This window comes from Sarcophilus harrisii, chromosome 4, assembly GCF_902635505.1.
Source record: "Sarcophilus harrisii chromosome 4, mSarHar1.11, whole genome shotgun sequence".
In the NCBI taxonomy this organism is placed as follows: domain Eukaryota; kingdom Metazoa; phylum Chordata; class Mammalia; order Dasyuromorphia; family Dasyuridae; genus Sarcophilus; species Sarcophilus harrisii.
This window is the reverse complement of record NC_045429.1, coordinates 340,276,627-340,293,397: the sequence shown is the minus strand read 5'-3', so window position 1 is coordinate 340,293,397 and position 16,771 is coordinate 340,276,627. Positions and strand designations below refer to the sequence as shown.

The following is a 16,771-nucleotide window of genomic DNA, read 5'->3' as shown; positions in this document are numbered from 1 at the left end:
ATGTAAGTCTCTCCAGGCCTTTCTGAAATCATCCTGTTGGTCATTTCTTACCGAACAATAATATTCATATACCACAATGTATTTAGCCATTCTCCAATTGATATGCATCCACTCAGCCACTACAAAGAGGGCTGCCACAAACATTCTTGCACATACAGGTCTGAAAAGAATTTTAAAAGAGGGAGAACACTTTTAAGTAAGGGAATCAGTACTTTAATTCTTCCTTTCAATCTGTTTTCCTCTTTGATAACTGATAGCCTTCAGTAACAAGTTTACTTTGCTAATTGGTGAATGTGTGGCCATTGTTTTATATTATTGTTAAGACATATTTTCTTTTTATTTTTATAATCATTTTTATGATAGCTTTTTTATTTTTCTAAATACATGCAAAGGTAGTTTTCAACATTCACCTTTGAAAAACCTTGTGTTAAAATTTTTTCCTCCCCTCCCTTTGCCTTCCCTATTCCCCTCTTCTAGAGAGCAATCAATCTGATATAGGTTAAATATGTATAATTCTTCTAAACATATTTCTACTTTTGTCATGTTGTACCAGAAAAATAAGATCAAGAGAAAAAAAGGAAATATGAGTAAAAAATAAACAACAATAAAGGTGAAAATATTAACTTTTGATCCACATTCAGTCTCCATAGTTTTGTCTTGGTACAAATGGCTCTTTTCCATCACAAATCTATTGGAATTGCCTTGAATCATTCTATTGAATAGCAGATATCTTCACAACAATATTAATAATAATTCACATAACACTTTACAAAGCACTTTCTTCAAAATATTACTCTGGTAGGTTGTACAAATAACTGTTTCCCTATTTTTACAAATTGAGGCTCAGAAAGATTGAGTACTTTAACTACAGTCACATAGCCAATAAGTAGCAGACCTGGGTATTAAACACTGGTCTCCAATTTCTGTTACTTTCCCTAAGATTTGGAATACAGTAAATATAAAGGAACCTTAAAATACAACTTTTGATTATTAAATAATAAGTTTATTTTTATGTAATTCAGTTTGTATTTCATATTATTAAATTAATATTTAAATAAACTAAGGTTTTGCTTAACCATTTGGAGAATTGAAAAGGGATGGAGCAGCTTGAAATCTTGTTTGGAAAGACTCTGTGGCAAAATAAAATATTACTATTTTTTAAAAGGTAAAACTGGGAAATGAGAACATTGATGGCATAGGGTGAATGAAAACATATATTAAGGAACAGGGAAAGCAAGAAGAGATTAAGAGGGAAGGAGCAACTGTGGGAACTAAGCATAATACCAAACACTCCCTCCTTTAGCTAGGTAGTTTATATACAACAGTATATAAACAATAGAATGTATAAACAAAGAAGCCAATAAAGTTCTAAAATGAAACAAATCTTTTCATGGTTGCTGCTGCTGGTAATCTGGATCTGGCAATTCATTTAGTCTACTAGGGGGTCTAAGCTTTTGTGAATGTGGTTGCAAAAGGAGAAATTAGAAGGGAAAGAATCAGTATCTTATCACTAAATATTTAGTGCTTATTAATAAATATCATAATATCTTCTTTACTTCATAAAAGGATGGGGAGAGAGAAGCATTAAGGTGAAAAGAAAGTAATTTCTTTCTCTTCTAAATTCTCCCTACTCAGTGATTTATAATTTGATATAGTTTGCTAGTTTTCAAATATTTTTCTTCCAAGATGCTTATGTTTGGCATCTGACTGAATTTAACTGAATTTAATAGAATTTTAACAGCTTTCTCTGTCATTCCTTTTTCCTTTTCTTAGAGATTTCATTATCAGTGTTTATTTGCTTTTACAATGCCCTCTGTAGATGTCTCCTTATCTTTCTGAAGTTTGTCATAGATCCTGTTAGGCTACAGTTCCTGTGTCCACGGGGTGACCTATCATGTTAATTCCTTTGGAATTCTGCATCATATGCCATAAAATCTGTAAATAACAGTCTAGGTTATTCTGCTGAACAACAAACAGTATTGGCATATGACCAATGTAGGATTTTTCATTCACTTCATAGTGGCATAAACATTTTCACAATCTGGTTATTTTAGTCAAATAGAGACCTTTAAAGGCTGATAGTAAATCCCTGGTATTTTTAAGTTATATTTTATTAGCTATTGTATAATCGTACAACTTTTTCTTTATTACTGATAATATTGTCTAATGTATTAGACATTATTTTTATATCAAGATGCTTACATAATTAATAGAATATAGTGCTTTCTAATGAGAAAACACCATTGCAAAATGAAAGAATAACATTTGCATTTAGTACTTTTTCTTTATTTAAATTGACATGGTTAAATTTTTAAAAAGTTAAATTTTTAAAGGGATATTAAATTATTTCATCTCTTTGAGCATATAATTCTGATGTTTTTGAAGTTGATGTTGCTTACTCTTGCTTCATGGAAAGGCCTGTGAAAATGGCTTTATTCTAGAATGTTTTCATTATAACACATTTTCTTTGAAGAGAAATATAAAAATGGGAGTTTGAGGAAAAAGTAAATTACTTAGACTATAAAAGTCCTTTGTGGTTTTATTTAGTTAAAAACCATAAATATAACCATAATCTTTCTTTTGCCTGTTTTCATTTAAACTGCTTCAAATAACGATTTCCAAAAGTCATGTTGATATGAAATATTTGGGGGATGCTATATATTATCATTAGATTCCAGTATTATGAACCTTTCTTTCAAACCTCATATCTTGCTAAAGGACTATAGATAATTTATATTCCTCTTTCTTTTTTTTTTTTTTTAAATCCAACCACAAGAGTTAAAATTAGACACAAGCTTGTGTTTTCCATAAAATTTTCTCTTTTATCAGGTGAGAGGTAACAGAAATTGAAGAGGTAATGCATCCTATTGTGATAGGGTATTTCAAAATAGCAGAGCCATTATAAATACTATCTGCATATACCCAGCCCTTTGTAAAATACCATTTTTAGATAAAACAAAATAAATCTAAAATGTAAATTATTTTACATAATTTGGTTTTCTAAGGGAAAACCACAAAGAACATTAAAAAAAATTTTTTTGTGTCTGTGTGTGTGGTGTTATGTAAAAGGGAAATCCAGTCAGAAAGATTTCTGTAAGCCATATGTTGGTGGTGGTGGTGTTAGTTATTTTTTCTAAAAACCCATGCTTAATCAAAACTGTTACCTTAAGGACTGGCAGAATGGTTTGTCAAATGGCCTATTTTATACTTAAACAGTATGCATGGTTTAACTTATGCAGTTTATATTGTGTCATTTTCAGTCAGAAAACTAAATAAATATTAGAGATTGTCTTGTGAAATTTAGAAGTTGAGAATAAGTTAATAGAATATTATAGGCATATGTTTTAGCCTTCAAGCAATTTTGTTTTTCTTCTCTAGTACCTTTAAAGTACTTTCTTCATATTTGGATATTAAGTATCTTTGCCCTTTAAAAAGTAAATGACAATTCTTTTGAGAACAAGCTGTTTTACACCAATGATCGAAAATAAATTGATTACATTACTAATGTGTTTTTTTTTTTTAATCAGTGTGGGCCAGCAGGTATAATTCTATATCTTGATAATGCAAGTTGTCTGCTTTTAGAGATTTAAGTAGAGTTGAATTCCACAGCATTATCCCATAATTAACATGAACTTTAATTCCACAGTTCAGAATTTCCTGTTATATTTTAGGTATCAACTTGTTAACCATCATTTGTTTATTAACAAAATTCAATGAGCAATCTACTCTTTGCTCAGTAATGTGTTGTCTTACAGGTGAGATCAGTTCAAAATAAGTATCCTTCTGTTTTTATGGTAATGGCTGTATTTGGAGCATTATATATTTTGTTTCCTTTGATTTCATTTTTGTATTTAAAAAAAACAGCTGTGGTGACAGCTAGAATATAAAGTGGACCAGCCCTGGAATCAGGGGGACCTGAGTTCAAATCCTGCCTCAGATATTCAACACTAGCTATGTGACTCTTGGCAAGTCACTTACTCCAATTGCCTCTTTAAAAAAAAAAAAGAAAGTAGTAGAAGGTGATATTAGCAAAATATTCTACTTTGTTTTACACTTAAAAATCATCTTAAATTGATAGCAATAAAATTCATCTCCTTGGAATTCAATCTCATCCTTGGTCCCTAATATCAAGGGACTCGGGAGTTGAAAAATCTAAATAACATTCAGTTCCTTTAGTGAAAATAATATATGTTCTTCTTTATTAGAAATTTATTGAATTTGAAGATTCCCAAGAACAGGAAAAAAAGGACTTACAAACTCGAGTGGAATCCTTAGAATCCCAAACAAGACAACTTGAACTCAAAGCAAAAAACTATGCTGACCAGAGTAAGTAAAAATATCACTCCTCATAAGTAAACTGTCAAAAGGTGGATTCAAATAACTGTGATCATCCTGGTGTTTAACTGTTTTTAAGTATATGCTTTGAGTGCTGACTAAGGTCTATGAGACTAGTATATCAAATGTAGCCTCTGCTTCAATTTTAATTTTGAGCTCATGGCTACAGATGTGGCAAGATTGAAAAGACTGTTGCTTTTCAGCAGTTTGTCATTAATTGTTGTTGTTGTTGTAAAGTCATATTATGCTATTCTTGGCAGATGGTATTCTTTTGAAATTTTCAAGATTTCATGAAGAGAAAAATTATGTAGATCATGTCTTCCAAGATAGGTTAAGTTCATAGATTGTGCTTCAATCAAAATCTTCAAAACCAAAAAAGTCTTTGATTTTGAGACTGTTCCTGAATTGTTTTCATTTCCTTTTATTGCCAAAATTTTGAAGGGTAGATAGCAGGAGGAGATGGAAGTAAGAGGTGACATGAATTTTATTTCAGATAACACAGTGGTAAATGTAGCAGGTAAGTAATTTCTCCCTCTTTGGAGCAGTAGGAGTGAAATAATGAATCTTCATATGTTCCTTCTATATGATGTGAAAAGGTTTTTCTTTGACAAAAAGAAGGAACTTAAAGAAAAATTTGAAAGCATGTTTCATGCCTGAAGTGGGTGGTCAAGAGTTGGACAGAACCCCAGAATCCTGAATCATAACATTTCTTAACTTTTCTTTCTATGACTTTCTTTCTTCTTGATTGCCTATTTGTTTCCCTTTCCCCTCTTTTTGAGCCTTATATAGTCTTATATCATGAATATGTTATAGTTATTGTGAGAAATACACATATTTGAAAGTACTTGTTATAGCTATTTCATAATATTGTTTCCTTGTCTTTATTTTAAATTTGTTTTGGTTTAATCATTTTCTTTTGATGAAGAAAAAAATCCCCCACAATCTCTCACTTCTCCCCTTCTGCAATTTCTGTAAGACTTTCAATGTCCTTTTAGGATTGTAGATTTTATCTATTCAGCCACCCTTCCTTCACACATCTCCCAAAATTTTTCTACAACATAGAGCTACGTCTTTCCCTTGCTTAACAATGATCCTATTACTCCTTTGATAAATGAAAGTCTTCAGCTTGATTTTTAAAGCTCTATGTAGTCTTATTCCAGCCACCCTACCCTCCAACATGGGATAATTATTAATTTCTTTTTCTGTAAGAGATAGACGATAAGATTATTATATATATATACTGACATATACTTAAAACATGTAATAACCCATTATTCCAATTTTATTGTTCTGGGAGATTTATACTTAAAATATCAAAACATCAAAGTCTTTGGGCTGCTTAGTGGGCATTTCACCTTCACCTCAGCTCCACATTACTAAGCAAATAATTATTTATACATTTTGTAAGACTAAACTACAGCCTGGGTTCATCCTTTACAAGGTTGTCATTTTCTTCCAAAAAGATGTATCAGAGAGAACTTCCTGCATAATATCTTGCCCCTGGACTTAATGCTCTCCTGAATTTTCAAACTTTTATAATGTTTCTGCGAAAGCTGGAATCTCCGAGTCATCTCTAACCAAGGGAAAATACAAAGTAAAAGAGGCAGTCAAAAAATTTGAGATCCAGTTTTAGGCTGGGATGTGGGTATACATTTTCTAATCATTCTAGAGATGGGGAGAAGAGGAAGATTTTTCTTGCCCCATACATGAAAGAGAGCTTGAGAATCTAGATATGTTTGACATATAATAGTTATTTTACATTGCTTCTCTTTCCAGTCTTCTGTAATAATCAATTTGGTTTTCCTGTTTACTCCCAATTCTAATACCATATACTTCTCTGCCCTGGTTTTGCTTATTTTGTTCTGTATCGGTTCATACAAGTCTTACCAACTTTCTTGCGCTTTTTTTATAGCACAATAGCATTTTTAAAAATTCATAGATCACAATTTGTTCAAATCATAATTGAATTTATTCTTTTGATGGATTGATGGATACACTTTGATTTTCCAGTTCTTTACCACCCCCCAAAAAAGGGCTATAAATTTTTTTGTACTTATGGATCCTTTTCTTCTTTTTGTTCTCTTTGGGGCATAAACCTAGTGGAGGGGGATATTTCTTGATCAAAGGTAATTTAAGGACATTTTGGTCATAGTTCTGAATTGCTTTACAGAATTGCTGTACTATTCAGTTCTGCTAATAGTGCATTAAATGTTCTTATTTTTTAATAGTCTCTTCAAAATGTCAATTTGCCTTTTAACCTTATCTTTACCAATCTTAGGTGTGTCTTTAATTTGTGTTTCTCTACTAATTAGTGATTTGGAGCATTTTTTTTCACATGACTGTGATAACTTTGAAATTTACCTCTTCATATCCTTAGATAGTTATTATCTTGAATGAAAGGCATAGAAAATTTTTTTCTGTCCTCTTATTTACTGTGGCACTCAATTTCTTTGGAGATCTGAATTTAAAGCAATCATGATAGTCTCTAGGATAGGGAAGGTAAAAGGGGGGGTTTTTCTCTTGGAAGAATGACCTCAGTTTCTAGCTTCAGTGATTACATCTCTGCTTTATTTTGCTTAGATTTCGCCTTGGATTTAAAAAAAAATCCTTTTATTTATTTTTGTGGTGGGGGATATGTTGTATTTAGATTTTTCCTCCCAGAAATATTTCAGGGAGAAGCCGTTATTAGTATCAACTATTTGTTAGAAATTTTTTTTTTGAGTTTAAAATGATTTATAATTGAATTTTAAAAGAAATCTTTGTATTCTATTCTTCCTTTCTTATCCATCTTTCATACTGAATTAATTTGTTTTGGATTCAGTGTATTTTATCTAGATGCTATTATTTTAGTATAATGTTCCTGTTTTAATTATGAGTAAAACAGTAGCTGCTATTGGGCCAAAGGCTAACATGGCATTTTATAATATGCAGCAAGGACAGTGCTATTCAGGATTAGCATTTTTGGAGCTGAAACAGATGATTGATTGGTTCTATATATGTAATTTTTCCTTTAACACTGTAGAAAGAAATTCTTTCAAATTTTCAAAACCAATTCACTTGCAGCCTCCATCACAAATGAGAATTAAATTCATTTACTCCCATCATTTTTTGTGTCCAGCACACACACACACACACACACACACACACACAAAGCAGAAAGTAGATGCAATAAAAATTTATAAAATGGGAACAGGACAATTATAGTTATCATAGATGAATCTAATAAACTGATTTGGAGGGCTAGCTTGTACTTTAGAAAAACCGACTAACCTTAATTTATTTTATGAATTAACTCTTAAGGGCTTGAAAATATATACTTAGATGTTTCTTCCCAAAATGTCATTTTAATACATAAAAATGTGTTAACTGTATTCCTTATGTAAATGAATGGAAAATTTGATATTTCTTCAAAAGGAAAATTATAAATTAACCAAGCTATGGGATAAGGTTCCTATTTTCCCCTGCCTTTCTTCATTGGCAAATAGTTCTTAGGATACAGGTGGATGGAGCAGACTGACTTAGGTCTAATCTACCAGCTCATAATGTTGTGTCAGGCCTCTACTGCCTGTACTCAGTGGCTCACTTTCACACACACCCCCTCTCCAAATATAGTGAGAGAGAGTAAGAGTGACTGCCAGCTTCTTAAAGAAATGAATAAACTTTCTCTTTACACCTTAAGAGATCACTGAGATTTATTGAATGGGTTGTGTAACATACATAAATTTTGACCTCTTTTACAGTATTTAATTGAGAGATGAATGTAATTGAAAAGAGATTCTCTGGGTAGCTGCTCAGGTACTGTGCTGTTAGCATTTTGGTAGGGTTATCAGTGGTCAGTCCAGGATCTGAGGGTCAAATATGTATAATCAAGAAGTTGATGCATCAGATTTGCTTAGACTTTGGCAGATAGCATCATACTTATTCAATAATTTGCAAAGGAAAATCCTTTGCATTCAAATTCCAGTTTATCAGTTCACATAAACATATAACAAGTGGGTTTTGAATATTTATTTCAGTTGAGCAGAGTGTTTTTTCCCTGAAAGACTCAAGGAAAGCTTTGTGGAGAAAGTAGCATTTGCTATCTTATAATTAATTAGATCATACCTTATTTTATACTTTTGCTTTTAGATAAGTTTTTCAGTGGGCTGCCTTAGTCATATTTGCAAATTTATTTTAGGATGCATTTTTTGTGGATGAAACTAATCTTATCAATTTTTTTTATATCTTAATACCAGTTTCAAATAGTCCCTTTTTAAATCTTTTCCAAAAACTGAATTTTACAAATACATTGTTATTATTGCTTAGTTGTGTCCTCTAATCACAGACTAATATTATGGTTTTCATTTTCTATTTTAATTAAAATTCTTGTTCATAACTAATAAATAGTTCTACAAAATTCTGAATATGTCTGAAGCTTACATTTTATGTAAAACAGCCTTTAGGTCTGTTGGAAATGTTTACTTTAATTTAAAATATATTGGAGGAATAGAATAGACAGTTGCTTGCCGAGTGTGTGTGTGTGTGTGTGTGTGTGTGTGTGTGAGTGAGACAGACAGAGACAGAAAGTTTTGTGAGACTAAATTTTATTCCTTTTTCCCCCATTGGAAAACATTTCATCTTAGTATTTGCGTTGCATTCTACAACTTATAATTTTGATTCATTTTCAAGTTTTATATATTCGGAACTTTCTTTGTCCTGTATATGATGATCATTGAAGATTGGTGGTGATAGTTTCAAAAATCTGAATAAACTTACCTAACTGTGGGTTGGTTACTATTAGCTTGCTCTGGTTGGTTACTAATTAGCTTGCTGAAAAAAGAATCTAGTATTTTGTACATTTAAATCTTTGTGCCTTAAATGGGAAGAGAAAGTGAAGAAGTCAAAGATTTTTCAATGGAAAGTTGTCCTGAGTATAGTTTGATGGCACTGTGGTTGTGTAGTTGTGAACAGATAAGGGAAAGGAATGATTGTAGTTACTGAAAACAGATGAACATTTTGCATGAGAAGAATGCCAAGCAGTTCTGTATATTTGTTGAAAGACTGGAGAGAAAGAGGATTTATGGTAGAAAGCAGAGGAGTTTGGTTGGCCATAAAGTTTCTTCATGATCAATAATGTGATTTAAAATGTGCTACTGAAGGAGATTGTGGTATCTACAGACTGGGAGAACTTCAAGAAGAAAAGTCAGTCCACCTTTTATCCTAGATAGTTTGGATACTTATCTTTTTCTAAAAGCAGTAGTACTGGATCACATACTCTCTAGACGTCCCTCTTGAATGATTTTTTGACAATCTGACTTGTTAGTCTGTGCAAACATTTTTTGAATACTTATTGTTTCTAAGGTTGCATCATTAGTTTATATAAAGTCTATCTAACACTTTTCATTAGACTTACAGACTGCATAGAGTACTTGTGTCTGAGTTTAGTTTTTTAGTTTTTAAGTCCTGTTATGTTTTGGTCTGAGTTTTTCTTACAAAAGGCATTTGATGCTAAATTGTTTTAAGGAGAAACTTTTGAAAGGCTTTGTGTCAATTCTATGAGGCCTAGTAACAGATGGATTGTCTGCCTTCCTTAAACAGTAAGAACTAATGATTCTTTGTGAGAAGGCACATGAGTTGGATTTGGCTTTCTAGCAGGTCTGTTTCTCTTTCTTCCTCCATAGGCCTATCAGCAGTCTGATTGGGCAGAAGACAACAGAGATGGAAGGTGTTCCAAACTTGGCAAAGGCCATCAATCTAAGGAGGTAAGCTCTGATTTTGAGCAGGTAGCTCTTCTTGTCTTAATTTGACCCACCTGTCAAATGATGAGAACTTTCCACCTATTAGCCTCTCCCCATCATTGTCACATACTGTTGTGGCAGGATAATTTGGAAAGGAGACAAAATTTTCTGTGGTGGTTATTTTCTGATTCGGTAATGTGTTAGTTTCTATTTCCCCACTACCTTCCCTACTCCCTAAAAATGTTTGTAGATGAATTAGTTTGTTCAGTTTGTTCAGTTCTTCAGAAAATTGTGGATAGTTTTAAACTAAGTCAGATCTTTCAACTTTTAATAGGTTGAATGAAGCTGTAATTTTGTTTCTGCTTAATCTCAGGTTGTAGTTTATTTTGAAGAACAAAATGGTGACATTCTGGAGTTTTTCAGTGAGATTCTTCAGTGGTTTGAATTTGTGTGAAAATAATTCTCAGAAATTCATTTTACTGTATTTTAGATTTAATATATTAATATAGTAGTGCTTCTATATTGTATGGATATTCAGTAGGAATATCTTCTTTGGGATTTTTCTGTATCTTTGTACATATCTTTTGATCTCCACCTCTGCTCCTGATTATAGGGAAGGGGGTAGGATGGATAGAGGAGAGAACTTAATGTCTTTCTCATCTTAAGATCATTTAGTTGTTAGGCCCGCTGAGTCTTAAGAAAAATTATTGTTTATGTGCTATATTTGATACTTAGTTGCTATTCTTTACCAATTAATATTTATAAAGATTATATACATTTATAAAAAATTATAATCTTTATGGGTTAGTGAAATAACTACTAGGGTCTGTATAACAAGAGATTTCATGGCTAATTTTAATAAGTCAGCTGCTAAAGGGTTTGCTTTTTAAAAGTGGATAAGGCATGAGTTTCCTTATTTTTTTTTCCCTAGACAGGAGAGCAGAAAATATATTGTTTATACTAGATGCTGGAATATACTACCATGTTCAGTCTTACCAGGATTTTTTTAAGCTAAAGCAAAATTGTCTCTCTACAGTTAAATTTAGAACAAATATATAGCTTTTGAGCATAGTTCATAATTGCTCTCCAGAATGGCTGTATGTATTCACTCAGTTCCACCAACAGTGTATTAGTGTCCCTGTTTTCCCACATCCCCTCCAACATTGTGTAGTATCTTTCCCTGTCATTCTAGCCAATCTGACAGGTGTGTAGTGGTATTTCAGAGTGGTCTTAATTTGCATTTCTCTGATTAATAATGACTTGGAACATCTTTTCATATGGCTAGAAATAGTTTCAATTTCTTCATCTGAGATTTGTCTTTTCATATCCTTTCACCATTTATCAATTGGAGAATGGCTTGATTTCTTATAAATTAGTCAGTTCTCTATATATTTTGGAAATGAGGCCTTTATCAGAACCTTTAACTGTAAAACTGTTTTCCCAGTTTATGACCAAATATATAGGTAGTGGGAAATCTCACCTGCTTCTGTTGACACAAGTAGTGGAATGCTGATCATCTGACTTATGGAGCTTAATACACTCTTGAGAACACTTGTAAGTGGGCAGGGGGGGAGATGTTACCTGAAAGTTAATATATTGAGATATCAAAATTCCTTTTTATTGGAAGTGAATTTCTGGATTTTTAAGGACATAGGTATTTCTAACCACATATTTATACTATAAAAGAAAGCCCCTGAAATAAGTAATAAGCGGGCAGAATTCTGGGGACCATAATTTAAAACTTCTTTTCAGGTTTCTTCTCTTGGAAAGAGTGGTTGGTTATCTAAAACATTTTTGTTAGGTGTTTACAGGTTTACCAGGTAAACAAGATATGTTTTCTTTGGTACCATAAATTATGGGACTGTGTGAAGAATATAAAATAAACATATGGTAGTCATTGAATTTGCCATATTAACTATTCTACACACAGTAGACATCTTTCCAAATAAAGTATAGTACCCAAATTTATTCTATGACATTAGGTAAATTTCCTGATGACACTGTTCCTCAATTTTTTCATCTGTAAAACTGGGAGGGTTGAATTCAAGGATTTTTCAGGCTCTTTCTACAACTAGAATTCAACAATTGAAAGAAAAATATCCTTTGTCCTCTAGATAGCAAAAAATAAATCAAGTTGTTACTACTAGGTATAAGTTATTTTCTATACATTCAAAATTGCTACTATCTATTATTTTGCAGAAAAATGACTTTGTTACCATCTTTTAAAACAGTTGGCACTGAATAAGAAAACTTGGAAAGCTCAGATTTATAATTTGGTTGTACAGAGTGAATGGAGTCTTAATCTCATTCTTTATGCCTAAATCATGGACCCATTTTGATCTTATCTTGGTATACGGTGTTAAGTGTGGATCCGACATGTCTTATTTAAAAAAAAAAAAAAAAAAAAACCTTAGATTTATCCATTCATTTCCCTTCAATCAATAAATATTGGGATGCAAAGAAAAAGCAAAAATGGTACTTGTTCTTAAGGAGCTTACATTCTTTTAATGGAATTGGAAGCAGACATGTAAATAACTACATACTTGTCTAGAGAGTATATTACCTTATAGAAGAAGGCACTAACAATTGGTGGAACTTAATCGAATGTGGCATTTGAGCTTAGCCTTGAAGAAAATTGTTAAGAAATTGAAATAAGAGGGAGAACAACTTTCCCTTCTCAGTGGCACGAAAGGCATAGAAAAGAAAGGTAGAATGATCTGTGTCAGAAACAGCAACTTTAGAGCAATTTGGCTTGGGCTGTAATTAGTGAGAGGATTAAAGTGTGATGAGACTGGAAGGTAGGAAGCAGCAGGTTGAGAAAGATATTAAACAATGGAATTCCTATATAATCCCTATATGATATGTAAAGAAATGCCTGAAGCATGCGAAAGGTCAGAACTGCACCATAGGAAAATTAGTTTAACCATTATGTGGAGGAAGAAGTAGAATAGAGAAATAATCTTGAGGCAGAGAGATCACTAGTTTAAGAGGTGATGGACATCTGAATTAGTGTCAAGTCTATGTGGGTAGAGAGAAAGTATAAGGAATATCTAAAATCTTGTGAAGGAATAGATGGCAAGAATTGGCTACCAATTGGATATTTGGAGTGAGTTAAAATAGTGTTAAAAGACAACAAACTTGGGTGACCAGAAGAATGATGAACAGTAATGGTGAAATTGAGAAGATGAGGGATAGCTTGAGTTCAGAAGGCTCCTATTCAAATCTAAAATCTTCACCCCGATAATACTTTTATGTCCTTGCTGGTTTCAATTTTCTAATTAGTTTCATTTTTACAATAATTTTCATAATTGTGGAAACCACAAATGCCTATCCATTTCTCATAGAGAAAGGAAGGAAATGAACATTTTTAAAGCTCCTACTATGTGCTGTTTTAATCATTACGACTAGCTCATTTGATCTTCACTGCAACCCTAGGAAGTGGATATTATTGTACCCAGTTTTACAGTTGAAGAAACTGGAACAGAGAGAGTAATTTGCCCTAGATTACCCAGCTGATAAGTGTGTGAGGCTAGATCTGGTTCCAGGCCCAGCACTCTATCTACCTTGCCAGTTCCCTGCCTCTCAGCGAGAGAAGAGGACCCAGGAAGGAAAGCTCGTCAGCAATGTCAGATACTGCCAGGAGGTTAAGAGGATGAGAACTGAGAAAAGATCAAAAGAATTTGATGGTGGCTTTGGAGTATAGTTTAAGTTGAATGATGAAGTCATTCAGGATGAAGGATGAAAGGAAAAGAAGTAGAAGCACTGAGTTGAGTATGATGTGGGTAATGGATTCCTCAAATGCAGGCAGGCAAAAAAAAAAAAAAGTTGAGTTTGGTCTTGTGAAGAATTCACAGTGGAGCAATCTCCAGATGAACCAAGGGTGATGTTTTATGGGGTAATTTTCAGATGAATTAAGGGTGGAGCGTAGTGATTTGAGGAGTAATCTCAAATGAATTGAGAGTGGTGATTTTCTTAGGGGTTTCCCCATGGCCAGGTGAATGAAGGGTAGGAGGGAATGTTGAACCAGAACCAGAAGATTCAGGGTTTTCTGACTGGGGGAAAAGGGGGTCCACAAAGATCAGGGGACTAAAGAATCCTGTTACATCACAATCAGGTGATATCTATCACAGATGTTAGTTATTGTAAGATGTAAGATGTAAGTTATTGTAAGAAACAAAATCTTACCAAAAACTCCACTAATTTATTGATAAATGCAGGAAAGATTTTACATTCTTTCAAGAATGAATGACTGGATGATGAATAGACACATCTTTGAAATTCCATAGGCAGCATTTTATTTCCTATTCTTAAAAAACAATTCCTCCCCTGATTTCCCATTAATTGGATGCTATACAAGTTACATGACATGAATCTCCAACCCTCATTACATAGCCAGTCCTTGCTTCCATTCTAGAAGGAGGAAGGTAACAGAAGAGGACTAAGGGCAAAGAATCTTAGGCCACCTCCCCAGATTACAAAAGTCAGTCCCTTGACTACAAAGAGCTTACATTTTTTTGGGGAGGCAAATAACCTTTGCCCTTGATTATTCTTTGTCCTTGTGGGTTTCCATTTTCCAATTTAGATTTAGTTTCTCCAATTTAATTTTCATAATTGGAAAAGCCATTGGGAAAGATGAGTTGGAGCTCACAGTTAACTTGTAGGAAGAAGCTATTAAAGGGAAAATGCTATGAGATGGAGAATACCTCATAGTGGGCTTAGTCCTAGAAAGGATTTGGCTAGGAAAAGGGACGCTAAGTGAGTGGTTTGCATTTCAGGGTACAGAACTTTTCTTTTAAATTCTTAAAAATTTTTTTAAAAAAGGGAAGGAATTGGGGAGGAGCTCAGAGTGGAGTTAACCTGGCTGACCAAGTACAGACCTGATAGACTAATAAAGGCAGTCTGGACAAACATTGTTTGCCTAATAAGACTGTGAAACTTCCTAGAATGAGTGTTTTAGCATTTCTTCACAAAGAGGATAGAATAAGCTGGTCATCATGTGTGGTTTCCTGTCATTACCTTAAACAAAATCTTTTTTATTTTTCTTTTCCGTTTTTAAAAACTGAACTTAAAATCTTTTTATCTAGAGTGCATTTTGGAATTATGCCCAAAAAGTTATAAAACTGTCTTAAGTCTTCAACCCAGCAATATTGCTGTTAGGTCTCTTTTTCCAAGATAATTAGGGGGAAGGAAAAGTATACATATGTTATAAAATATTTATAGTGGTTCTCCTTGTGGTAGCAAAGACCTGGAAAATGCAGTTGATTATCAGTTGGGTAATAGCTAAAGAAATTGTGGTATATGATTGTGATGGAAGATTGTGCTATAAGAAAGTTATCTTGATAATTTTAGAAAAATATGGAAAGACTTGCATGAAATAAAGAAGAGTGAATTTGCAGAAAGGAGAACATTGTTTATAATAACAGTAATACTGCTTTAACATCTTTGAGCAGCCAAGTCATTTTGACTACTATGTATATGCAAATTAATTAAAGGACAGAAGGAAAATTCTATCTGCATTCAGAGAAAGAACTAATAAATAGAAATATGTATAGTTTGTATTGTGTGTGTGTGTGTGTGTGTGTGTGTGTGTGATTGTAGCCATTTGGGGAGGGGAGGAATTTTTTTATATTCAGAAGGATGCACAAGTTGTACATAAGTTTGTAATTTCACATATAAGTTGAGAATAACAAATAACAAAAACAAAAACCTCTTTGTCTATCATACCAGTTCCTTTTCTCATCTTCATGTTTTATAAATACTACCTATTGTTTCAATATTCTAGACTTTCATATACCATTTTCCCCCACTTCCCTTAATTCAACAAACATTTATCATATGCCTATTCTGATATTCTGATATCATCACTAAAATACCAGTACTAATTGTTTTCTTGGCTCAAATCTCTTCTCCAATCCATCTGACATATTGTTGTCAGATGAGTCTTATCTTATCCTCCTAAACTTTAATAAACTCCTTTTCCTCTACTTGATCATTAAACATCTTTTCCTGCCAAACCTCTTTATGCTGCCCCCTATTTGTTTGGCCTCTTTTCTCCTCTACCTTTCTGCTTGTGTAGTTTGTCACCTTTAATACCCTTCTTACCTGCCAGGTTTTTAAAGGTACTGCTTGATCCTTAATCACAAGCTTTTCCAATTGCCCCACCCCATATTAATTTCTCCTCTAATGAGCTTACCTATAGTGCTTGGGTTATAACATGTATCTTGTACAATGCTTACTGTTTATGTATGTTACTAATTGTTTTATGTGAATACCTCTTTATCTTCCTAGTTGGATTGAAAACCATGGTATATCTCTTATGGCTCAAATGCTTGGTATGATGTTGTGTGTACACAGGTGTCTGATTAGTTTTTGTTAAATTCCATTTTAGGAAGGTGTCAAGAATGTTTATTCTTATTGAATATAAGTGAAATAAAGTTAGATATTCTGCCATGATATATAATTTTCTTTATAGATCTTTCTCTGCATAGTATAAGTGCTTAATAGAAAATTCCTTTGAATTACTTTTTTATTTATTTTTTCTTCTTGGAGAACATTCAAATGGCCAAACTGAAGTATAATGCATTTATCCAAAAGTATCAGCAGAGGGAGCCAAAATTGCTCCCTGTGTCAAGTATGAGAAGAAAAAAAGAGCTTATAAAAATAAATGTTGGTATTTTCACATATAATTATATAATATTTTATAGTATATATATAAATGT

The 16,771-nt window shown here is 32.8% G+C and overlaps 1 protein-coding gene and 1 long non-coding RNA gene across 8 annotated transcripts in view; one reads left to right on the top strand and one right to left on the bottom strand.

The window, feature by feature from the left end:
• Positions 1–16,771, top strand: part of SPAG9 (sperm associated antigen 9) — a 126,994-nt gene that overhangs the window by 29,573 nt on the left and 80,650 nt on the right. For 5 of the 6 annotated variants that reach the window (XM_031966404.1, XM_031966402.1, XM_031966405.1 and 2 more), the window contains one exon: positions 4,206–4,326. In XM_031966404.1, coding sequence (XP_031822264.1) covers positions 4,206–4,326 — 121 coding nt within the window. Of the gene's footprint in view, positions 1–4,205; positions 4,327–9,995; positions 10,077–16,771 lie in introns of those variants that run through there. The other variant, XM_031966412.1, reaches the window with a different exon arrangement.
• Positions 1–16,771, bottom strand: part of LOC116423319 — a 59,372-nt gene that overhangs the window by 12,988 nt on the left and 29,613 nt on the right. Inside the window, exons 2-3 of one of the 2 annotated variants that reach the window (XR_004233873.1) lie at positions 11,533–11,633; positions 5,798–5,908 (exon numbers count right to left, since the gene is read on the bottom strand). This is a non-coding gene — a long non-coding RNA (uncharacterized LOC116423319). Of the gene's footprint in view, positions 1–5,797; positions 5,909–11,532; positions 11,634–16,771 lie in introns of those variants that run through there. The other variant, XR_004233874.1, reaches the window with a different exon arrangement.